The sequence below is a fragment of the Columba livia genome, chromosome 17 (genome assembly GCF_036013475.1).
Source record: "Columba livia isolate bColLiv1 breed racing homer chromosome 17, bColLiv1.pat.W.v2, whole genome shotgun sequence".
Classification (NCBI taxonomy): domain Eukaryota; kingdom Metazoa; phylum Chordata; class Aves; order Columbiformes; family Columbidae; genus Columba; species Columba livia.
In genome coordinates, this window is record NC_088618.1 from 2,521,445 (window position 1) to 2,547,841 (window position 26,397).

The window sequence follows — 26,397 nt, forward strand, 5'->3', positions numbered from 1 at the left end:
TAGCACACACCGAGTACAGGAGGAGAAAAGCTTATACTGTATTACATTATTGTATGCATTTTAACTATTGTGTTTTCAGGTATCCATTCTTGAAGCAACACTGATCGCTTCTGACAAAGAAAGGCAATAGAGTTCCCAACTAGTGCTATACAGGGGACGAAAGGGAGAAGGGAACGGTATCTCAGTGTCTGATTGATAATGCGTGTGTGTTCTCCAGCCGTACAGGATTAAGGATACACCTTCTCAAGAAATATTCAGCTAGAGCCATTCCATAGTCTGCAGCTGCTGTAAGCCACACATCTCAGGTAAGCTTCACTATAGCAGGCTGAGCAGAATGACAGCAAGTGGGTTCGCTTGCTTTGTCCTTCTCTCACACAGTGTCACTTAAAAAAATAAAAAGGATTTCCCAGCCTCAGAACAAATCCAGATGTACCGATTCTGCTGCAATTCACAACATCAGCAAGTTTGTGTAAGGTCTGATTTGTTAAGCAGACGCCCACGCCCCCTAAAGAAGAAACAGGCAGGGGTTATGTGGCATGACAGAGTCCCTTAGCTCAGATTAACTCAGATGGAAATAACATCACGGTCAACTTGTTCGTGGAGTTCTCCAAAGCAGAACTGGTGTTAGGGAGGTTCCTTTTCCCTGATTTCCTGCAGCAGAGACTCGGGCAGAGGTTCCAGAAATCCTCATTTCCCCACGGGGTTTGGATGCTTCTGGAAGCTCCTGCCCACCGGCGTCTACGGAATTTTCTAGTAGAGGCTGTAGACTGTCAACAGTGACCTGTCTCTCATCTCCTCTAGTATTTCTGCTTTTACTACAAAAGCATTTTCCCTCTGAAAGTGCTTTTATCTTTGGTATCAGAAGTGAGAGATGATGAAGGGAAAGCCTGCTTAGCCACCACCTTTAAGTGATTGGTTTTTTCCCATTCTGTGTAGCAGATCAGCAAGAAGTTTTGCATTTTAAAGAGCTTTCTGATGCTATTTCAGTAGTTTGACTCATTAAGCTGCATTCAGCTACTTTCCCCCCCTTTCTTTTTTCTATTACTCTAACTTCTCTCTCCAGATTAAAATTAAGTGAAGATGCTGGACAGCAAAAGGCAGGGCTAAGCAGAATTCCCTAGAGCTTTTTCTTTGTCTTTCTTTTTACTGGCATTATATTTTTGTGTCCTTTTGTAACAAAGGCCACTGCCTCTCCAAGTGACTTGGATAGACTCTCTCTGCAACAAATCACATTTTATTGACTTGACGGGGAAAAAGCTACTACCTGGAAATCAAGAGAGAGTCACCCCTGAATCATCACCTATGGCACGATGTGACTTTGTGATCTGGGGAGTGAATGTATCTGGTAATGAACAGCTTAGCTGCAGTGAATATTAAGGAGATTCCCAGCCCTGTTACCAGTTGAACGTGAAACCTCTGTGTCTTCCTTTCCTCACTCCTTTCAGATTAAGGTCTCGATCCCACAATGAGCTCTGTATTGCAGAGCTGCAAGAAGGGAGCATGAGCTGCCTGGAGTCACCATGAAGGATGTGACAATGTCCAACCTTGGCCTCTGCAGCCATTGAGCGGCTGTTGACACTTCTGTGAGAATATCCCTGTTTTGCTGGGTTAAATTCCAGTAGAGATTGCTGCAAAATCTTCACTCAATTACTGACAGAGGAAGATAGTTTACAAATGAGATTTCATGTCAACTATACGCTAACACTGTCTTTCAAAAGATGGTGAACTCAAAGCACTCTTTGGTTTCACATCTGTTGTACACAGGAGGGAAAAGTACAACTCTAAGACCTAAAACTGAATGAGTGGTGCTGACTCTGTGAGCCCAGTCTAAGCTTGCTTATTGTCCTACTGATTTGTCACCTCTGGAGACATCAGCCCATACCAGCAGGTCTCTGGAGGACAGTTCTGAAGGACAAAAAGAGAAGCTTTTAACATGGCAATCCTGTGAGGTTTATGAACACTGCGTTTTTTTGAGGCATTTGTCCATTTTTTAGGTAGATATCTGTGTGGCTTTCCCTAATTTAAACACCCTGAGGTTTAAAAAGGCTCAGAACCTTAAGGCTGAACAGAAATGAGATGATAATGGTAGATGTCCTGCTTGTATTCCCCAGGTTCAGAATCTTGTATTTCAGTGTGTAAACCCATTTGCCCATTTCTGTTATACTAATGTAAATGTTGTTAAAATATTCAAAGGTTACATAAATGTTTAAATATTTATGAAAGCACTTCCACGAGAAAAATGATTTTTCTAGTATCTCTTAAAGGAATTTCAATTTCAATGAAAAAAAATCACAGGATAATTAGTAAAGTATAGTGATGTTCAGCACTTTTCAAATATGCGACGCTCCTCGTATTTCAGCTCAGTATCACATACCAGAAGGGCAATTGAAGCTCATGGAGGTCAAGCTTTGTGAACAAAGTGATTCACTCCATTAAGGAGCACAGAGCACCAGAATGACTTATCCACGGAAAATACTGACACTTACATAATATACAGAAAATATTAGACGGTAATAATCATTCCACAAGCTTTTTGGACAATCCTTTAGAATTTTGTAATATTCATGTCCTTGGTATAGAATTTCTACTAAGATTTGTTTTAATAACACACTCTGTAGAAAGGCAATTATCCTTTATTAAATTCTAGAGGTTTTGAGAGACTCTGTATAGCTCTCTAGCCTTGATTCCAATTAAACACTATGGTTTTATACATAAAGGAAATCCTGCGCTACATGAACATTAGGTAATGGCAACTGCTCCATAAGAAGGATTTCAATGCCTGGCTGCATAATCCTGAATAATCAACAACCTACTACTGGAAAATGGAACCTGTCTCAAGGCCCATACGATTAATTTTTTCATGTTAAACTGTTTAAGTCTGAAAAGAGATAAAGCTTCAGACTTGAGCTCTTCCATAATCTCTGGAATTATATTTACAGCTTTGTGACACTGTGAGAGCAGCCTTTAAAATGGAAGCGTCCATTAAAGGAGTTTCTAATTGCTAGTGTGACTCTATTGCCAGCGCCAGCCCTCGGTCCCATCACCTACAACCGGAGCTGAGCTCAGCGACTCGGAACGTGCAGCCAAACGCTCCCATCGGAGGGTGAACACCCAGGGAAATGCAGGAATGCAGACTTAACACTGATAAGACTGCCATCTTAATAAATGAAAAGCTTGACTTTTCACATTATGTGCAAGAAAACCATGAAAATGGTTTCACCTGTGACCCACCAAAAGAAAAGGATGGAATTTGTTTCTTGAAATGGTTCAGGAATTATTACACACATTCTGGAAACCATGATGAGGGAGCAGGGCAGGTATTACACTGTAATAACTGATTTAAGCCTCTTTGCCTGCTGTCTCTGTTAAAACAGTTCTCAACTTGTGTGCTGGTGCTGCTTTGTGTTATAAACAGCTGCCGCATTCCCAACGTGGTTTCAATCCTGGCGATCGGTCCTCAGGCAAAGTTCCCAGCAACCCGCACTAATGACACAGGGATCGAGCCCCGGGAGCCGCAAAAGAGGAGAACTTTGTAAAAGTAGGGCCATAGTTTAAAAGCAATTTGGACTATCCCTGTTGAGAAGGGTCTGTGTTTTTAGTATCAGCAGCCAGATTAGCAAAATCAAGTAGAAACCCCCCAAAGCTAGAGAGCATTTCTTAGGGAAAAGGCTGTACATTATCTAATCTCATTACAAAGATTTTGCTGGCAGCATTGCAGAGCAGAAGCAGTACATTTAACTAACTAAATATCATTCACTGTGACAGAACTGAGAGAATAAAAGGGGCACAAAATGCCAGCTGAGACTGGAGGGCATCTATTTGCTCCCAAATGACCAGCTTTTGAAGCTGAACTGTAGCTGTGCTGAGCCACAGGAGCTCTCTGCAGCAGCATTACCACGTAAAACAAAATCTGTCTTGTTTTGTGCACTTTCGAGTCAAGTAATTTCTGAAAATGGGTCCGAACAGAGAGTTCGGCTCCTACTCACTAGGGAGATGCCAGACTATATATGCAGCATGGCCCCAAATATCCTGCTTGGCAAAGCAGGATCACAGGGTGAATGCAGGGACTTTGAATTCCAGCTACACATTTTGAACAAGAGTTGCGCATTTGAGAACATCACAATGCAGGCCATTTTCTAACTTCATATATATCTACAATATAGAAATTCAGAATGTGTAAATTACAGCTATTGGCAGAAAAGGAAAGGAGAAAAGAACCATCATTTCTTCTGACTGTATTAGGCAAAAAGGTCTGGAGAAAACTGCTTAACATCCCATCACACCTGTAGCTGTCACAAGACTAATGTTATTTCTCCCATTTACTGTCCTGGTCTTGATCTTGCAGCTTGGAAGACGATTTTGAAGCACTTTCTGGAGTGGTGGACTTGAACCATATAACATCTGCCGTGAAAGCTCCACGTATTGCTGCCCTATATGCCATGTTTTCATCTGACAGACAAGCGTGGTAAAGCTTCATTTTTCTAAGGCTCCTCTGAAGTCCTTCTGTATGCAGATTGACCCCAGTAAATCACAGGACTATGAGAAGAATGGAGGAGGGCAATTAGAAGACATTTATGTATCTCTTATTAATATGTCCATCTGTCGGCTTCCTTACTGGCAAATGGAGACGTTCCTGCATGTTGTGTTACACAGCACCTAGACTGGCCTTTCAACTGAACAGATTCACAAATGAACAGCAGACATTTCAACGTTTGTGTCTATTTAGTAAGAATTAATTTCATTTCATAAACATTTCACTCAACCTAAAACCCCCCAGCCAGATTTGACGCTCTGTCTGGATTTTAGCTCATAACAGAAATGCCTAATATCTTTGCAGTGGCCTTTACCTGTGGTTAATGTCACCCTCTACTCATTAGTTCCAATGAAACCAAGAGCCCACGGTTCATTATCAACCACTAAGGGACTTCTTAAAAGTCAGATTCCTGTTTCTGCTCCCAGTGACAACAGCAACACCTGCGTTCCTGGAAAATGGAACATTCTAGATGTAAAAACAAAAGAAACAACAAACAAACAAAAACCCCAAGCCCTTCTTCCTTTATGATGAGATGATAAAACCTTTCTGTTCAAAGCATTTCACTGAATTCTATTTTCTAACGAGCTGTATGTTCCAGAGCAGTTAGCACTCAGGTCACAGATGCATTGCTGTAGAGATTCTGCATACATTTCTAAATATACAGAAGATAGTTTCTCTGTTCATCTGAGCAATTTCAAAGCATTTCTGAAGAGAAAGAAATTACACCTGACAAATTTTTCCAGACGATTCCAATAACCAATGTGTGTTAGCCTCAAGTTATTTGTTTCACTTCAACTTCAGAGTGGCTTGACAGGGACGCTTCTAGAAGCAACTTAAACATGTTTCAATAGTTCAAACAGGCTCCATTTTAAGAATCCCTTTCAGTGGAGATATATTATTTCTGTAGAAAAGAAGAACACAGCAGGGTCCCAAGTGCTAATCAAAGGACACGGTGCTTCCAGAAAATCTCCTTTCCAAACAAATTGTTGGAGAACTGCAGTAGTCCAGCCTGTACTGCAATTTCTGTAAGAACACTCTCTTTTTTGTAAGATTTGGGAACATCATTTCTTTTGCTCGATATGCTCCAAACCTATAAAACCCAGAAGTCATATTTGCAGAGGGATTTTTATTTGGGAAGTCACTGTGCTGTCATTTTCTGTGCATCATCTGGTGATATGTAACAAATGCCCATCAGATATGTATTTTTTTGCCTGACCCGAGTCTTCCTCTGAATGGAAGAACTTAACACTTGCCATTTTTGCTGTTGGAAAGAAGAAATGCCCATAGGGCTGTAATTATTTGGTGAGATTTTGTAAGCTGTTTTAGCAAGATGACTAATCTAGATGATCACAGCAGTCCTGTTCTGTATGCTATTCTGTATGTTTTCTTACTCGGGAATGTGGTTTCCAACAAGGTTATAATCAGGATGATTCCTAAACTAAATTCCAGCTTCCACTTTGATTTGTAGCTAGGTGGCTACCTTAGGAAAAAGGTTAACAGGAATTCTTTGAGATTAAAAACGCTGCAAAGCATCTGATATATGGGAGCACTTCAAGCTCCAGCAAACTGGAGAGATTTGTTTGGCTCTGGAGGATCCACTGACAGCAGAAAACTTTCTGTACAAGTCTTCTGTAATTGTTTCATTAGTTTAAAGTATGACTATTTTTCCCACCTACTCAGTTACTGGTATAATTTCTACATAAATTCAGCAATAGTGCAGCAAACTGTTGGATTCTGCAAGTTCACAGGAGTTTTATTGCTTTCCATGAACCTACAAACTGAAGTGCCTGTAATGTATAACGCTGCGGCATTACTATTTGTATGCTATACATCCAAGAGAGCTGATAGCATATTAAAGACACCTAAAGAGTATCATCACAAATCCCACTGTGCTATATGCTGTAACATCGCATAATGTAATAAATTCCCTATATGAAAATGCTTACAGACCCAGGGTAAAATCCCCCCTGTTCAAAGACCACGCACCATGAAAGTCCTTGTGTGGGAAGTGCAAGGGGATCCATGCAGAGCACAACTGTGAATTTCCTTCAGGGCTTTAACTACATATTCACAGCAGAAATAGCTGTGTCGCCTTAAGATAATACAACCTCACTGGTGTTTGTTGCTGTGTGACATTAAGCTGCTAGTGTTAAATTGATGGACTGGTCCTGTGAATGCTTTCTAGGCACTGCTGTGCAGAAGCTGGTTGTTAATTCAAAACAGCTCTCAGCAGCATGTGAAGTCGAGCAGGATGACATTGCATTGCAGTTGCTGGGGAACATTCTTGCCATCCATTCCACTGATGCAGCTGTGGAGGTGATAATCACAGCTGGAAAGGTGATGAGAAACATCTGGAGAGGCAGTGCTAACAGCAGAGCTGGCTTTGCAGGGAAGGAACTCTGTGCACAGAGGACTGAGGTGACATTACAAAGTCATTATAAAATCAGGACATGCATAAAAACACTGAAATTCTACTTAAACCTGGTGTGTTGGCTGTACTGTTGCCCCTTACCCTCTCTTTTCCTAAAAATTCCCCTCCTTATTCTTCTGAAACAGCAGCACCATTAATTTGTAGGAGTTGATTTAGTGGTTGTTCCCAGGCTATTATCCTTTTGTGTGTAAAAAGACATGAAATTTTAGAAGCCAATACATGGCGAGAACTTACTTTAATGACGTCTTCATCAGAGGATTTGCACTCAACCGACTCCGAGATGTCTGTCACAGCGCTGCTCTCCTCTATGGACACCACTTTGATGGGCACTGCCACTGTTTTCCCTGTGAGAATCGCTGTGTTCAGAATTTCCGTGTCCTGTACACAAAACAAAGCACAGGGCTGCTCGGAGACAGCTCAGGAGATTTCCAAAAGGCTCCAGCTCTTCAACTGGAGTTATACTCAAGAAAGACGCATCAGTTCTCAGCGGTGAACGGTCTGACCTCATCTTCAAATAGCTGCAACTTAGTAAAATGCAGTAAAGCCCCAGTTATATTTTACCTGCTAAATAAACACAGCTGCATTGCAGACTGTTAAATAGTGAGCAAAATGACTGCAGCACAATTCAGTCTGGGCAGGCACACATCACAGGTAGGACCTAACTTTAAGTGTGGGGCTTTTCCCAATATATACCTTCCAAAACATGAGCTCAGAGTTTTTACTAAACTGGATTTGATTGGCAATGTTTGGGACAGGATGTAAGAGCCTCGAGAGTAAAAATAATGGGCTTAGATTCAAAGAACACTGCAAAGACAGGGCCTCTCTGTGAACTTGCTATCTGGAATGGTTTCAAGAGTGTTTAATTTCTTTTGATATGGCCAATGAAGCAATGTAAGGAATCCAGAAGGAGTTAGTGGTGCTATTAACTGCAGGCAAAATAACAAGGAAATCTAAAGTTTGAACTTGGGTCATGGCATATAAAAGCCTTTCAATGCATCATTGACTAAGCGCACTCTTTTCATTTCTGAACTGTTTCAGCATCACTTTATTCCCAAGATTCCCATGCAGGAAGAACTTAAGAATTTTCTCCAACTTTTCAACTTCCAATTCTATAAAGTGAATAAAATATTCAGCAAAATCCTCAGCGCTGAAGTCATGAGGACGGCGGCCACTGATGGCAGCAGCAACGAAACAGGGCACTCAAGTGTACTGAGTTTGAAATCTCTATCGGATTTTCTTTTCATCTTGCAACTTCCTATTTCTCAGGTTCTCCTGCAGCTTCATAAGAAATCCCATCAAAGTAAAAAAAAAAGTTCAAAAAGGAATGTTGACTGTTCTAGAAAAGTAAGAACCCTAAATAATTCCTATTGCATGTATGAAAACAAAGCTTCCCAAACAGAGCCAGATTTATAATCACGATACTAGAAAGTCTAAGGCCCCCCATCTGCCCCCATACAAATGCTACCAGGTACCCGGCATTTCTGAGCAACAAAGCTCTCTGGTGAAAAATAAGACATGGCTTTTGGAGCTTAACTTCCGTCATCCAAACTCTTTTGTTCCAGAAGTATTTCTTTCCATATACTGGTATTATGGTAAGTCCAGAAACAGACACAAAGGAGCAGATCTCAACATTGTGAAAACAACTCAGCAGCAAACCCAGCTATTCTTCTGCCTGCAGGCTTTTAAAACAACAAGCGTTAAATAACCCACACAGGTTCACCAAAAAGCAGGTTCAACGTATTTTCTGCTGTGTGTTTGGCTACTGCAAGTGCTGTACATTCTTTGAAATTAATCTTTTGCTTCAATCCCTTAAAGCCTTATTTTTGGTGACTCTGAGTGTTAAACACTGTGAACTAAGGACTCCAGGGCAAAGGAGCAGCAAGAGAGTTTGCAGAAACGACAGGACGCCCTTTCAGGCTATCTCAGCTCTGCTTTGAAACCTTTCTACTCAGATCCAGTTTTTCCTTGGCAACTGATATGTATTAGTGATAGAGAAATCCAATTTAAAGGGACAGGTTCAGAGGAAGAGAAATCCCATAAATAGAAATGAGTTTCAAATATAAAACATACTCTGTGGCTTGGGGATTTACTCGCATCTGTATTTAATAGTAACTGATGAAGTTCAAGACAAACTAGAAAATCCCATAGACACGTAAGAAAAAAGAAACAAGCCCCATGCCACTGCCAAGAAGATAAAAACAAAGACCTGATTATGCAATGAGGTGAAACTTTGGTGCCACAAGCAGCAGAATAAATTCACCATCCGGCTTTAACTTGCAACAAACTGCCTGAGAGTTACTAGAACTTCCTCCAGCTCAGCTTTGCTCATGCCTGCAGTGCTGAGGAATCAGCGGCCTCAACATGAAGTCCAATATTCAGCATTGTAACACCACCAGAGAACAGGATTTAAACCGGTGTTGGAGATAGGGTTTAAGAAACGGGATGCTGTCATGGTTTAGCTCCAGCTCACAGGTGGGAGCACGGTAGTCACTTGTTCACCCGCCCAAGCCCCAAGTGCTGTCTCCATATACTGAAAAGTCTTCCAAAAATGAGTAAGAACAACCTATTTTCCATGTTCATGAACAGAGCCTGAAGCAATGAGGTTAAGCTGCAACAAGGAAGATACGTTTGACATTAGGGTAATCTTTATTGTAATAATAATGATAGAGAAATGATGGAATAGGTCATCTGGAGCAGAAGAAAAAGCACAATCTAGCCTAAGAGATCTCTGAAGAATGGGTTATACATAATTCAGAAATAACATAGATTCTTTGAGTCAGGTAGAAAAGGAAAGGAGCACACAACCTCTTGTGGTTCCATCCACCCTTGTATCTTAGTAGTCTCCATTTTTTCAAAATTAAATGGTAATACATTAATGTATATATCTCTTATTTGGAATAACTCTATTCTGCTTCACTTGTCCCAAATGATATGATCCTTCTTCACTGGACAAAAGAAAATGATCTACACCTTTAAAATGGAAAAGCCTGATAGGCAAATGTGACTGATATTCCTGCCTTCTGCACTACACAGTGCAGAACTGAGCTACCAGTTGTTACGTAATTATCTGTCACTTCTGTTTCTCTCTTTCCAATAGGCCATTATTGGTGCATCTGAATTCTAAGTGGGTCTGATATAAAGCCATTATTACAAAGGTCAAGAAACCTTTTCAAATTTCCCAAGACCTTTCTGGAGAGAAGAGGGAAAATCTGGCTACTGGCACATTACCAGCAATTAGAAACCTCAATCTTCTGCCCTTTGCTAATGGTCTCATTAAAGGAAGTAGCGTCTATCTGAATGAATCTATTTTTATTAATTACTTCAGAGATGCATGTGCCCCAAAAATGGTAAGAGGCATCGTTTGTCATGGTAAAGGGCTACTGAAATTTTCCAGCCCTTCTCCATAGCATAATAAGAACTTCAGGAATTTCAAACTCATAATGTACACAAAGTAGATGGGAACATATTGTAGGTATTACCTAACGGCTTGATGGCTGCTACAATTCCAGTCACCAGAGATCCTCAGCATTGGCAGCCACCCTGCTACAGGTTTGAGCAGAGATGGAAACCTTCATGTTTCATCCCCACTCAAAGCAGTCAAAACTCTTCCATATTACACAAAGAAATACTGAAATATAAGCAATTAACATATTACATACTATGTTAAAAGCAATTTTCAAACCCGCCACTTCTCTTGCTCAGTCTGTAAGTGCCTTATGCTATTCAACTGTGATTAAAAAATAAAACAAACTCCAAAGAACCAACTCTTGATTCTATTGTCTGGGTTTTGGGTTTTTTTCAGAACTAAAATAGAAAAAGGTGTGTCCTATATCCCTGAAAATGGAACAGCCTTCTGGCACAATTTCTGCATCCTCTGTGTTTCCTTTATATTGCTGCAATAAAGCCCGAAGCTTTAATGTAACAGAGAATTGACCCATTGTCTGCACCCACACACAAGCGGTTAGGCAGAAAACTCTAAATAATGTATGAAAGGATCCAAAGGCCACAACTCCTCAAAAGCTGAACCAAAAATCATAAAAATAAAAGGAGCTTAAATAGAACCCTGTCTGTCTGTCTGTCTGTCCGCAATCTTGAGCCCTGAGCACCGCAGACAAGGGGGCTCCAATCCTGCACCCCAACCTGCCTCCCTTGCGTTCTGCCACCTCCTGTAACATCCTTGATTATCTGCTAACAAGCACAAATAGTAGTTGAATCTTTATGTCAAGTAAATGAAGAAAACAATAGTTCTCACATCAGAATAGGAAATAAAATAGCTGGTATAAGTGGTGATTTTTATGGTTTATTTTTAAACACAATATACTATTCTGTTTGCAAGCTAATTTGGGAGTACACAAACAAGATTACTAAGAAACCTTCAGAGAGGTTAAGAACTTATTTAAAATGTAGGCACTTTTCAAAATCACAATATTTTGGCCATTTCCACATTCTTTAATTTTTAAAATCCCCCAAGAACTAATCTACTTTCTGCGCAGGCAGCAACTAAAGTTTTAAAATCAAATTTATTTTGTGTGGTAAAAGACTGAAAGCATCAGATAGCAATGTTTGGACTTGTTCCCGATAAATTAAAAAATGGGGAAAGCAGTGTAAAGTAAATTGAAAAAGCAGGAAGAGGATGAGCTATCAGTAAGCATCAATATCCATGTTGGAGAGAAGTTTCGGTGAGTGTATTACAAGCTCTAAAACAACAAGGGTTGTCATTTCCAAAGCTGAAATGGAGATCTACACATACAACTCTCATTGACAGAAAGGAGATCCGAGCTCTGGACTTCTCCGGAAGCCTCAAACTGTCTTTGCAGCACAATGACCAAACCTCAACAACATCTGACTCTGACACTGCAGAGTTGGTTTGCTTATATGAAGAACTACCCACAAACTCCCAAATTCAGATGGTCCTTTCCCATTACCAGGGCATCCCTTCAATGAATACAGCGTATAAAGGAAATCATTACCATTCATACATATCTTATCAACAAACAGTAGCATTAAGGAACATGTTTTCTTGTACTTCTAATGGTTAGAAGACTCTAGTGATGAGACATACATCTCTAATCGAAGGAGGTATTCAAAAGTAATCCATTGAAATGTGTGCGTAAGACATTACTTTAAAAATGTATTGGTAAGTTTTAACTTAGGACACTTTTGTTCATAGTGTTCATACTTGGTGTCATTAGGGTTAATCTGGATAAAGTCCACTAGCTGTAGTATCAGTCTAAATATTTTCTTCCACAACTGTGCTCGTTGTGCTGCTCCACAGAAGACTCAGAAGAACTGGTATTGAGAAAAATGAGAAAGGGAAAATAACATCCATACAGCTAATATATCCTAGCCAGAGCTGAGAAGAAGCGTGTGCTCACATGTGGTCATTTGAAGTTAGGGAACACGATGGCTGACGCTGCAGGAATCTCACATTTTATTCCATCCCCGTTTCAGTCAGGGAACTTCCACCGATGGTGGTGGGAGCTCTGTGCAAAGACCAAGAATACAGAATACGAGCCTTAGTTGTTTGAATTTGGCTGAAGAGCAAACCCAGTGTTCATCCAGCCTCTCAACTCTAAGAAGGCAAGCATTCAGCCATGACTAATTTAGGAACTAATTCAACACTAAATTGCGGCAGAATGAGGAAGCAAAGTGACAGCTGTTTAATTAAACTCTAAATCCGATTAGATGGTGTTATCAAGAGAAATCCACGGGAGCCTGAGGTCGTGAGAATGGTCCTGTTTACAGGCTGAAAATTCTGTAAGTGGAATCTCATAGAATGATGTTAATCATAGCTTAGCATTAAGACTTCTCCCTCACGCAAATACACAACCTCATGAGTATCAAAGCTATGCTGTAAACCTGAATGAGTGACACAGAAAAGCCAATTATATTTTTATTTACAAGGAAAGTTTCTTGGAAGAGTTTGTGGAAAATAGGCAGTTGGGCACCGTCTACCTTAAAATCAAACCAGTATTTGTCTTATGGAAAAAGGACAGAAGCAGCAAGCCCTTGCATGCTGTTGACAGCTCTTGAATCGGTGGAGACAATGCCTACACAGGAGACCTCCGGAGCTGTACTGTGCTTCCAACCGTTGCTCAACCCATCACCCTTGATCAACGTTGACACCTTGGCAACACATTTACAAGAGAAGAAGATGGAAGTGTGGGAGATGTAAAATAAACTCCACACACGCCAGTTGCAAGCGCCATAAATAGTCTACTGATGAGCACTAAGTTATGCATCACGAGTTTTCAGGACATCCTAGTTAGCGCGATGCACAGAACTGTAGACAATTGTTACGCTGATTTGTGAGTCTGGTAACACGACGGTTGTAGATTTGAGTTATTAATACTACCAAGATTACAGCTGATTAACAAAATAACATTGTTAGGCAGCTGACTCTGTTCATCTACATAATCCCACAATTAAAAGTAAATTACACATTGTGCTTTCTGCCAACAGGATTCTCTGGCACTCCACATTCACAGACAGTATAGATGAGAAAGGAAAGAAGCTGATGTTCTGTTTTTGAATTCTTAGCACACACTTCAGAAGAACAGGACTGTTTCCATAGACCAAAGAGTTTGCATCATGATTGAGGACCTCCCTGGGGCAAATGCGCTCCATGGCAGGCAGTGGGGAAGGGCAAGTTTTGTCGGCTGGATTTTGGTTTCCTCTTTTCTTTTCACTTGATTCCAATGCTATTCACCCATCACATGTAAATCCTGCTCTGCTTCATTAATCAGTTTATAAAATGAGGACGTCTACTTGCTGAGTAATATCACATTGCAAAAGAAATGTAAACCGTTACAACCAAAGGGGGGCAAACTGCCTGCTTAAGAGCACCTCTCAGTATTCAAACATGGATCCAGATGGAATCCAGGTTATTCCATGACTCTAAAGTCCATAGTGCCAAGGAAAATGTAAACTAACAAACAAATCAATAGTAGTGAAAAATTACGTCATTCAAAATCTACAAAAGAAACAGACTTATTCAATAAAAGCTGCCATTTCTGCAGTCTGTTTCTGATGAGGATAGTAGAACAAAGGATCTCAAAGTTTCCTTTGGATGCTAATTCTTTTCCACACACAACAACACTGTGAGGTATCTTCTCTTTATTAGACCTTTGTTAAATGGCCAACAACATACATGGCACAAAAATTAAGGACAATACCTGCCCTGAAGAACAAATAATGCAGAAGTCAAACACAGATAAAACATCACCCATGAAAAGACCCAAAGGTGGACGTTGGTATTGTCCTGTCCCTAGGATGCACAGCATCTGTGTGAAGAGCTTGATCAATGTGATGCCTCTGAGTCTCCAGGAGTCTTAAAGAAGGTAAATGGAGGAAATGTGGGATGTAAGGACGAGATTCGGACTCATATTTCTCACCTCCCAGAAGAGCGGTTTTGACCGTCATCAGCACATATCTAAGTCCACCAGTGGCAGGCTGGGCTGGGGCCCCTCACCCATTTCTCCTGGGGCTGGACCACTGCAAGGAGAACAGAGGCACATTCCTGGGGCCGGAAGGAGAGGAAGCAAACGGCGCTCAGCTGGGATGGGAATGGCTTTGGACCAGATAATCTTCCCTGGAGTTTTTGTGAACCATGTAATTTCTGACAAAGATCAAAGTGCCTTTTCTAAACTCGGTGTTCTGCAAATGCAATACCTTTTTAATCAATTATCTTTTCTCTGTTTACAGGCTCCATATTGAGATAAATCTTAATTACTGGCCCCCCACATTAGTGCCGGACCATTGGTTTTTCTTCCCTGCTTGTACAGTTTTCAAATACCCTGCTAGTGGAATTTTTGCGTCCTGATAGATTACAGACAGAAAAGGGAAATATGGAACACATTAACAGTTAGGGACGCAGGAAAATATCTTTGGATTCTTGGATGACTAATCCACACTTCCCTTGCCTTGAATCCACCCTGATATCATCTGAACGTGCAAAAGGGAACATAACCAAAGATTACTTTGATTTAGCAAATGCAGCTTGTATTGCTAAATGTAATTCTATCATCATTCAAAAGTGACCATCTCTTTCGGAAAATATAATAAGAAGAGATGGGAGTAACTGAACACAATTAAAGGCATGGTTAATTGCTTTGTTCTGTTTACAGGTAGTGATGTAAAGTGATGGGAAAATGTTACAAAGCCCTTACTCAGCTCTGTGTATTCATACAAAGGCCACATTGACTTAAGGTCAGGTACAGAGGTCTGACACTACCCAGATTATTATGACAACAGGATCTCACTTCTTGCTTGTGATTTTGAATAAGAAAGTAAAATCTTATCAGCAAAGGCTGTAAACAGCATCCTGGCTGGCAGAAAAATGAGCAATAGACACAGCAGGTCCAGAAAAGTATAACACCTCTGATGATCCTGTTGCTTCTTCCACTTGTGAACAATTGAGAATCACATTCAGATTTATTTTAACAAATTTGTTTTGTAAGTAAATATTTACTTTACTGTATTTTTTATACTAAGTTTATCATATGCAGTTCCCAACGCCAATTCCAAACTTGATTCTGGAGCTTTAATAGTTTACCACAGGCACTGAGACTAACCAAGAAATCTAATTTTCTCTCCTTTGTGGGATCAGTATCCAAGTGCTTCCATTAATATTTCTACAAGTAGAGTTCCACTGCCTGGATATCAGTGCTCCCTGTGCTTATTATTTGTATAAAAGTAACCCATTCTGGCTCCACATGACAGCTGGATGTCAACATGCTGAGCGGTGACTATAATAAGAAACTGTTTCTACACCAAGGAGGAAAAGAGAGCAAATAGATCAAGTGATTTTCAGCACATCTTGGTGAATAACTGATTCTTGTTGTTTTCTGAACAGATCTAGGAATAAGAAACATCATTCCCACACCATCTGACACAGTTTGGTTTTGGTTTTCTTGCTGAATAGATCACTTCAAAAATATTAAAGTATACTGGTTTTCTTTCCATTTTATTTTCCAGCAGCAACAGCCAGCAAACCGTCTGCAAGGGAAGAGGTGTCAACGGATTCCGAGGCTGCAGATGAGTGAGTACAGTCTCCAAAACTCCTTCCTCCCACCTGCTCCAAGAGCTGTTCCACTGCTACAGTCAGGCAGAGTAACGTGCTGAGCTCACACATGACAATGTATTACTCTTGCATTCAATACTTTTTTTTAATGAATCAAGACCCCAATAAATAACTTCAAGCCTTCCTAGCACCCTAAATTACTCCGACAAGATGATCCGATTAGATCATCTAACCCCCAAGGTGATGGAAAATGCAAACTAATAAGGACATGAAATAAAATCAACCGAACATTTTCATGCTTGATTGTGTCATCCTTTACCATCTTAAAGGCTGTAAATGTGCATAGTTTATCTTTGTAAGTGTCTATCATAACCAATGTGTATCAAGAGTGACTGAGCCTCTGGCTGGGGCCTCTCTGCTTTGTAGGAGCTGTGACACCAAACTCAATTAGATACAGCTCACCAAAAAGACAAGTATTATGCTAAAACTGTCTTGATTTCCTGTTGACTAGACCAGATATGTCAGGATCCAGTAGCCAATCTATATTTTCAAAGAAAGATGGTATTTCCTGCAGTGTAGAGGAAGAGTCTGTAACTGAAAATGACTTCAAAGGAAATGATTCTGGAACCACTTAAAATGTAGAATAAGTTTTAAGGACAACTGCAGGAGATGGGACACAGAAACCCACATTTCATCTTTCTATAATTACTTAAAATATAGAATAAGGACATAAAGGTGCCTGGAGAAGATGGGAAGCAGAAGCCCACATTTTATTTCTCTATACTTAGATGTAAGTGAAACAAAAAACCTGGTTATTTTGAAGATATATATGTGTAACACAGGAAACTACCTGCTCCTCTTTGTGAAATTTCATCCCTTACTTTCAGCATTTTGCTAAATTGACTTAGAAATGAAAGCACTTACATAGGAGACACATTATCTTGAGACAAAAAATTGTAGTTACGGGTTGAAATGTGAGTGATTACCTGAGATATTCCAGCTCCAGCATCATTATTGGTTATTTAGAGCACAGAAATGCAAACAGATGAAAAGCTGTGAAGTGACAGCTTAAAAGCCCTTATTCTGAGACTGACATACTCGAGAACCTTCACTGCTGTTTCAGAGCATTGCTACTTACAGATTTAAGTATACTTACAGACACTTAGGAATACACTCACACCTGATGAATACAAGCAACAAACTAACTGTCCTAAGTTCTCTTGAAAACTTATGTTTTTATACATTTATGCAGAGCATAAATTATACATATTTCACGTTTGGTAGACATATGACAACAGCTACAATACAAGCTCATACATAACAAGCACTCTCAGACGAGTAACCACGCGCTTGGAGAACAGAGAGGAGACAAACATATTAAGAGCACTAGTTCAGTGACTGCAGCTACTCACAACATCCCCAGCAAAGGATAAATATTTGTTGGGGATTCCAAAAGCGATGCCAATAAAATGGCCTCAGAAACTGCAACACATTCTATCCTTTCTAATCATGAAAATAGCTTTTCATTTACTCAAACATCCAAGGAATAATTGTCCGCGAAAGCCTTCAGCTATGATGAACACCTCTCCTTGCTGAATGCTCCTATTAAGTTTATCACAGACGGGAGTGGGAATATTGGTAAAGCCTGAATGGGAGAGAAAGGCAATAGCCACCTGGTGATCTTATAATGGAATAGTTCATGGATGCTTAGGCAGCCATGGATAGAGCAATATAATATCTTCTTGCTGAAATCATTTCATGGCTTACAGTTCTCTTTTGTTGCAAAAAGAATAATATGTGAAATTTGTCAATTTAAGGGCATTTTCTGGCCTCAAGATCTGGCAGCCATTCACTTTATTTTTCCACGAGTCTGAATGCATTTGGAAATGGAACCCCAGTTAAATTGGGTTCACTCCGCCATTAAGCAGAACCGGCACAGCCCTGGTGATGTCTCCAGTCTGTGATGACCGTGGGAATACAGATGGTAGTAAAAAGGCAATTTTCATTAGCAATTTGAAATCCTTCCCATGTTCATTTCAATTAAACCTGCAGCCTTGTTATATAGTTGGCTATATATCTATAATAATATTGCTGTAATAGCTGTAATCAATAGGCAGTTGGAGACAGAAAATATACAGGCATATTAAGACACATGCACGGATGCACACACAATTACGCACTACATGTATATATGTGAGTATATGCACACAAATACCTACACAACTGTAATGGAAACAAGACTGTGAGGCATTCTGTGCTAACAGAAGCCAGATACTTGATTATAGGCAGGCAGAGGCAGTACTTTTCATTTTATCTGTAGGACATTTCTATCTCAGATATTTCTTACTGTAAATATTTTGCAAACGTAACTTTTTAAAACCTGACCCCACTGAAATCCATTTTGTCGGTGGCTTCAGTAAAGCTGAGATCCATTCACACGGTTTCTGAATGACGGGAGTTAGGAAGAGCTTAAATAAGCCTTACAGTGAGCGTCTGATGTTCACAGATACTTCTGTACAGGCTGCTGTCCCTACTCCATTTGTTCAGATTAGAAGTAGAAACTCTTTTACACTCAATGAAAATATGGATTATTAATGAGTTACTTTCTCCCTCTAACAGGCAGTATTAATCTACGGGTTCCTTAAGGTCCTCAATTTTCGTCCATGGAGTGCATAGGAACACTTGGCTCAAGTTTGTGGATGTCAGAACTCTATTTAAACCACAGCTTCTGCTAAATTCTTTCAATTTAATTTCGCCTATTTTGAAATCAGCAAGAGAAAATTTCTACTTGCTCTTTTCTCATTTTGGCTGTACAGCTTTAATTTTCAGTAAGTAAAATCTGTAACAAAGATACAATAGAGATTCTTATGGAACTGCTGTGAAAAAGTAGCAATAAAAATGAAGAAAATAGTCATTATTATTTTCTGTCCTTGCCCCTAGATTATTCTTCTTTTTCAAAAAGGTTATTTATTTCAGTGACTTCATAGCAGGTCCACAAAAGTGAAGCAGACAGATGGTAGGAACAAGGTTATTGCATTAATGAGAGCAGATACTGCACAGACATCAGTAACCTGGTACGGTTAAAACGATGAGAGAAGTGACACAGAAAAATTAAATGATTGACCAGATATATGGCTAGAAGACTGGTGGGTCTTGCAATATATAGGAATTAAAACCGGCACAAATGTAGAAGGAAGCAAAGTAAATGTATAAAATATGTATAATCAGAGATTGAATTATCTCCTCACTCAAGCTAAAACACAGTTTGCCTCCAGGGGCTGCTTTGCAAGATCCTGCTGGCTAGAGGCTCATGGCTGGAGAAGCATCCTGCAAACAGCTCGCTATGACCATTGCGTAAGCCCGTGATACGAAGGACAAAGGGATCAAATCCATTTCTTTAAAGCAGTATTTTATTTGTTACTATAACCTGGAGCAACCACAGTGACTATTATCTCTATCTGAGCATCTCACAGCAGCTTACAACACTGGAAGAGGCTTGAAAGAAAGATTTGTGTGCTTGAAAGCTTGTCTGTTTTTTCTGGCTCTGTTGGATGACCTAATAAAAGACATTACCTCTAGCCAAAAACCTTGCTTCACTCTTATTTTCACTCTTCAGGACCAAACCAACATTGCCTGGACTGAGCAGGGGAGACTAGAATTCATGTTTAAGCAGGGAATTTTCCTTTATAAAGAATCAGCAGTACATAATGATGCTGTAAGGCAAATGCTAACAGTATAACATAGGAAATTTTAACTACTGTTTCCATTTTAAAGACAAGTAAACTGCTGTGGACCTGAGTGCTGCCAAAGAGGCAGAACAAACTCCAGACACGTGGCTCCCCATCCAGCAGGCAATTCCTATTCTTGCATATCTGAGTCTCCCGGTGCTTAATGAGTAGTCCACAATTTGAATGAGGTAAGAGGAGGAATTACTCAGTCTCGAATGACTTATTTATCGCCACACCAACCTCGGTCCTGAAGCTTCCAGGCATTCTTTAAACATATGCCGCAGGACACCTCGTGCCAGCTGGCAGCTCCGCTTTAGCCTCCGCTTTTCACCGCTCGCCACTGACATTTTGTCCCACATCCAGAATCTGAAACACGGTCTTCTCTGCTGGCTCCATCCAAGTTTTGAGTCGTATCAAAACTTCCCGGTATTGGCACGCAAGCACGTAGTACCCTATACAAATTATTCCAAAGTACGGCCAGGTCTCAGACTGATGGCTTTGGTTTCTGGGGCTGACACAATATCTGCAGCGGGAGGCCTTGTGCCTTCTGTTAGCTCTCCAAAACGAGAGCTCAAGATCACAAAGAGGTTATAGCAAGCCTTTGGGATTTCACTCCATTGTGCGCTGTCTCAGAACACAAAGAAGAGAATTCACCTTTAGTCACACAAGGGGATTTCATCCACATACTCTTTCCCCAGCTACATTCTGGTAAAATCTGGTTTATGCAAATGAAAATAAAAGTGCTATGCCAAGGTAAAAACTTTCCAAGTTAAAGAAGAAAAGAGATAAAGTAGTTCTCCCTGGAATGGTATATGGAGAGTAAAACTCAATAATGAACCTGAATGTTTGAACTGTCAAAAGCAGTTTGGGGGTGGAAGGTATAGATAAATGGGCTATGCTGCAGAACCATACCATATATATACGTAAGCACATTATGTGGTGCAGTAACACACTGGTGTGTTTTTCAATACTGAATTTACAGACTAATGTTTCCATCTATCATTTTCTTGAACTCCCCAGTGAACTTGATTATTTTTTTTTTACATTTATTTAGTTTAATCCAAATACTCATTTCACAACCTCCAAAACATGCACAGCTCTGGTCCTACAGGGCCTTGGAGAGCAGAGAACAGCACAGTCGCTAATCCTGATAGTGACAGTCAGCATTCAATATTCAACTACTGTAATTAATAAAACAGTGCTGTTGCTATTTTTCACTAATAGAGGATTTCCAAAAGCAAATTGCAGCAATAAATTACGTTATTACAGCCTCTAGTATTGTTCTGTGAGGTAACAAATCTTGCAGAAAGACAATCAGCTTTGCTGGAGAAAAAAAATACAAAGGACAAATCCAATGACTAGGACCTGATTAAAATTAATGTCAGTGTTCCTTTTGTTTCCATTTGCTTGCTGAATTTCCCTCTCTTACCAGCACGCTGGCTTGCTGATGCTCATGCTATGGTGCTGGTGCTTTAAATATTGGGCACGATTTGGTTCTGAGGGGAAAAATAACCCAGTAACATTCTGTAAAGCATCCAACACAGCAATGGGGCCATTGAGAGCGTGCAGAACGTTCTGTCTGTTAATTCACCCAGCATATGTGTTTCAGCTGGAGAGCTCGGGCATTGCTAAGAGACCTTCATGAATGGAGCAAGGTAAGTTTTATTAGTACTCAAACTTTGGTACAGTCTCGGTACCCTTTTGATGTTGGATGATGAACAGATCCAACCCATTGCCACTGCTGCTCCCCATGTCCTCCCAGCAGCTGCTGCGCAGACAGGGAAGGAAAGGGCCAGAATCCCAGCCTGGCTTCCTCCCCAGCACTGCTCTGAACCCTGCCCGAGGCTTCAGCGTTTTATCTCCCTCAAGCACAACTACTGAGTTTGAAGTACAGATTCATAATGAATTCCATGGCAAACATCCGCGGTGATGAGAGTCTGGCTGGATAATGAACTGTAAACTGAAAGCGGGGGAAGGCAAACACGCATCTAATAGCAAACCGAAGGTGAAAAGTTGCTGGGATTTTTAATGCTTGGGGTAGCTCATTATAACACCAAGGCTTATAAAAGTCCTGATGACTTTTTTTTTTCCCCATGCTCACTCATTATCTTCCATTAGAGTAAAGCATCTCCTTGCTGTTTAGATAGTCTCACGGTCTAAGCTGGAGCACCTCAGGACCTCATTAATTAAAGTCCAGCCTGAACAATTCATAATTCTGCTGGGTGACTATTTCACCTGATTGTGAAGAATGCGATATTCCCCAGAAATATTAAAACTTTCTTAACAGATGAAAATCATCATTAGCAGACGCCAATTAAGAGAAATGTTCCTGTTTTCTGGTATGGGTCACAGCTAGCCCACTGGATGCTCACGCTGGCGGAGCAACTGCTGTGTTTGCAAACACGCCGGCTCGGCTCCGGCAGCCGCTGTTCAGCCCAGCATCGCTCTGAAGTGACGGCATAAGGTGGAGACCATTGACCATTGTATCAGTTAAGTCAAGACAACTGATGGTTAGCTAAGGCTAATGAGAGAGCACTATTTTAGATGAAAACTAGTGGTTTAACTTCCACAGAAGAGGGCGCAATCCAGCAATCGAGACTGCTGAGTTCAATTCCCCTTCCAGCTCTGCCAGCACCTCATGAACAGAGCTGTGCAATGTTCTTCCATCTCCTTTTCCCTTTCTCTCCAGACTCAGAAGCAGGCACAGCATTGCTTCCCATCGCTGTTCATGAGTGAACGCTGGTCAGTCTGAATTCCTTAATTCACACTACAGTCCTACAAATTAGTAACTTCTCTGTCTTTAAATTCCCGTTCTGTTTCAGCTGCAGAATATCAGTCTCTGAAAATGGTCTCCAGCTCCTGGTGGGAAGAGCTTCTCTGCCCTGGCACACAGTCCTTAGCAGCTCCAGCATCCAAATACACAGCCCTGGAAAGTCCTTCTGAAGCGCTATCAGCCGAGTTTCCGCTGGCTCATTATTACATCTCTGCACGGTCTCTGCTCACATGTGTGTGGCAGCTGTGAAATTGCCTATGTGGTTATGTTAAACAATCAGAATTTTAATCAGCTGTCATTTCAAATATAAACTGTTATTTAAGATGTCTTATTCTGATGGAGCAGCATCACAAACCTGAGCCAGTACTTAAACAGTCTCAAAATCCTGCCCAATAAGCCACAAGAATAGAATCTCCAGACTTCACGTTACACGATGCAATGCCATGAACCACAATTACCTGCAGCAGAACGTGGACTTCACTCAGGCTAACTTGCAATGCTGCAAATCAGCATGAAAGCACCTCGGCTTTCATCAGCTTGGCTTGTGGACTGAGAATGTTCTAGAGCATTCTTGCTTGCCTGTCATTTGCCTGTACAGGATTTAGTGCTGTGAGACGCTCTTCTTTGTGGGGGGCATTTAGGTATTACCACAACACTAAGCATCTAATAATTGAGTCCCTGGCTGTCTCGCTCCACATTCTCACTGTTCTGCAATGTTTTGTCGAGGCTGGGCAGCATATATATTAAGCTTTATGTTGATATCTTGCTAATATGGGCAGGAAAATTAGCCAAGAAACCCAAAATTTCTCTATATGGAGATGCTCTTTTACAGAACACTTTAAAAACCTGGAAGCTAGCTGACCTCGAGTCTCATCAGCATTTTAAAAATCTCAAAGTAATCCATTCAATAGCTTTGTCAGATGTGAGGGATGCTGGAAGAGGAAATTACACATACTGGTGTGCTGCATAGAAAATGGCATACAACTCGATCCAATGGCAAAATTAATTCCAGCCAGCTGAGATAGCCTTATTGATCCGTTCTCATTTCCTGCACAAGGTAGGACTGAATGTGATTGTAGTAAAGAAAACAGAAGCTAGACGCAAAAGTGCAGGGGTTGTAGGAATGATGACTGGGACTTAAAAAGGCACTGCTAAATTGAACCATTTTGAATTCTTTGTGTTGTCTGCATCTTTTGACCAATCTGAGATCAATGAACAACAGTTCAGCCTTTTTTTGCCTTTGTTTCCCAATGGGCAGACAACAAAAAAGCCAATTCTTAACGGATAAGATTAATCGATACGCATTGCTAGTCACAGCCCAACGCACTATGTGACATGGCCATTTATAAGCAGGTGCACAGCCTCCTGAGTTAATCTGGTATAAATATAGAGCAATAATACAAACTTCAGTGAAATTATATCCACCATAAATCTAAAGGAAGGAAGGTTATCCTCATTTAAACAATTGTAACCTGTCATGATGGAAATTGTAGATGTATAAGTGGTCTGGGTTACTGCTTCTCCCTCGACATCAGAAGATTGTAACTGATCTTCCCCACAACGTACTCGGTCTTGTAATGGAACTCCAAAAACTCTTGGCTTCATGGTATTATTTAAGGCTTCATAGTTGATTTACATTGTCCCAATTAACATTACTAATAGTAATATGATAGTTTTACATCAAATACATTTATTTCAACTCACAGTGTTTATTCGATGTGATTCATAGAATCCCTTCGGTTGGAAAAGACCTTTAGTATCATCAAGTCCAACCATTAAGCATAATTATCTGAGACAGTAACTGTCAGCTGAGAAGTCTGATATGCAGATTATCTATTTGTTTGTTTGTGCGAAGCAAATCAGGAAACTGTTGTGTTTATACAGCCTGGTTTATCTCCTGGAAAGCTCCGTGTCTATTGCCCCCCACTTCATTCAAGACTCAAAGATGAACAGGAGTGAGAATTCGGGACTTCTGTGACCTTGAAACAGACAGAGCTGTATGGTGTGAAATCACAGACTGCGCAGGAATGAAAATACTAGTTATTTAGGACCATACTTCACAATGGTATTGCAGGGACTTCATTACAATAAAATACCTTAAGAAATCTTTCCCTTTGGGACTGGCACATATAAAGGTGTATATAACAAAGATTGCTTTGGGAGCTAAATTTTCCATCATCTGTGTTTTAAAGGAAAGCAAGCATACATAAAAATGGGAAAAAAAGTAGGTTTGCTTGTCACAGCTCTGCACCTTAGATGTCCATTCACTGACTTCTGCATCAGAACCGTCAATACATTGAGTTCTGAATGTGAAGAAAGGTACATGCAAAACAACGTCAGCAGAAAGGCCGGATGCGTAGCGACTGATTATATCTTTTTTTTAAATCTATTGATAGAGCTGAGGAGAAAAGACCAACTTCTGAGCACGTGTGCTGTGACACAGCAGCAACAACCCCTAAGCGACGCCTGAGAGCAGTTCCAGCTTTGATTTACTTCTAAGAAGTTACCAATGGATTATAGAGCCTGATGAATGAAGCCTCAAAGACCCACTGAAAAATTAGTATTAATGTTATTATGAAAAGGAAATATGCATAGATGAGCAAGTTACCTGGCTTCCCATGGTGACAAATACATTTTGGAGTAAATTCAGACCAGAGCTCTCACATTAGACTCCTGATATTGGGTTTATGCTTCAGCACTTTAAGTATCTGGATTTCATGCAAGCCGCAGTTAGAGATGGACTAAATCAGAGGGAGTTGATCCTGCTACTGAAGGACTAATGCTTCAGTTACGTATCTGGGGACCCAGATGGTTTTGCATAAATATTGAACTATTGATTCATCAATCTGCCTCCCAGGAAGAAGTTCTTTAATATTGATGTGCCTTCCTAGCATCAAACAATGAACTTACACACAGGTTCTACCTTGCTCTAGCCCAAAGCAGAATTTAATGTATTATCCATTTAAGGCATGAAAAGAAATCTCACTAAATTTCCTAAAACGTGGTCCCATGTTGAATGCAAACACACAGACGTCTTCAGCGGGGTTTGTGTGTGCACATGCTACAACCGGGAACAATTGTTGCATTGGTTTTTTAATCTAGTCAAGTGGTAAAATCAACACAGTTGGCTGCATTTGCTCATGAGAATATAGAAATTTGAGGAAAATGTGGGAAGTTAAGCAACCTTGTGCACATTAACTGGCAATTTCTGAGGTTACTTGTGATTAATTGTGGAGGTTTTCAAAACTGGCTTAGCAGATAATTAATTAAGCTCCTGTGGAAGCACTTTCCTAATGGATCCTGCAACAAGTAACATGAAATCAGAAATGCTACGAGAGGGCACAACTCAGTAGATTTTCTCTACTGGAAGATTAAGTCTTTGGGGTAGATTTTTCCTACAGCAGACAGTAGGATATATTTTCTGAAAGCAACAGAATCAGTTAGAAATACATTTTCCTAACATTTCTGTCTCATTTTTCTCTCTAAATACCTTGAAGGGTGCAATGTCCTCCAAAATTATTCAGATTGATTAACTTCTAAGCTCAGGAAAAAAATATATTGACCTCAAATTTACATCTCATTTTTTTCTGGAAAAAAGTTATTATGCTTATTCTCAGCCCAGTAGTTTCCACATTTCTTGCTCCTTTTATTTCATGGTGGTGTTCACCGGAGCAGCATCACTGTGTTGTTGTTTCTTACCTGTTTCCACTATTGAGCCCAGTAGTCAGGCACACAGAATATGGATTGTACTAAACCCCTCTATTTTGACTGTATGATGAATTTCCATCGATTTTTCAGCAACTGTATCCTACCGCTTGCTCCACTGATCCAAGTCTCTTTTAGAATTTCAGGTTCAATTCTTTCTGACAATGTCAATTCTTTAATCCCTTTCATTCCCAAATACTGCAG

General features: G+C 40.3%; 1 protein-coding gene across 5 annotated transcripts in view; it reads right to left on the minus strand.

The window, feature by feature from the left end:
* The window catches only part of LOC102091596 (transmembrane protein 132C), a 167,558-nt gene that overhangs the window by 14,765 nt on the left and 126,396 nt on the right, over positions 1-26,397 (minus strand). For all 5 annotated transcript variants that reach the window (XM_021286273.2, XM_065032800.1, XM_065032798.1 and 2 more), the window contains one exon: positions 7,200-7,343. In XM_021286273.2, the coding sequence (XP_021141948.1) occupies positions 7,200-7,343 (144 nt within the window). The remainder of the gene's footprint in view (positions 1-7,199; positions 7,344-26,397) is intronic.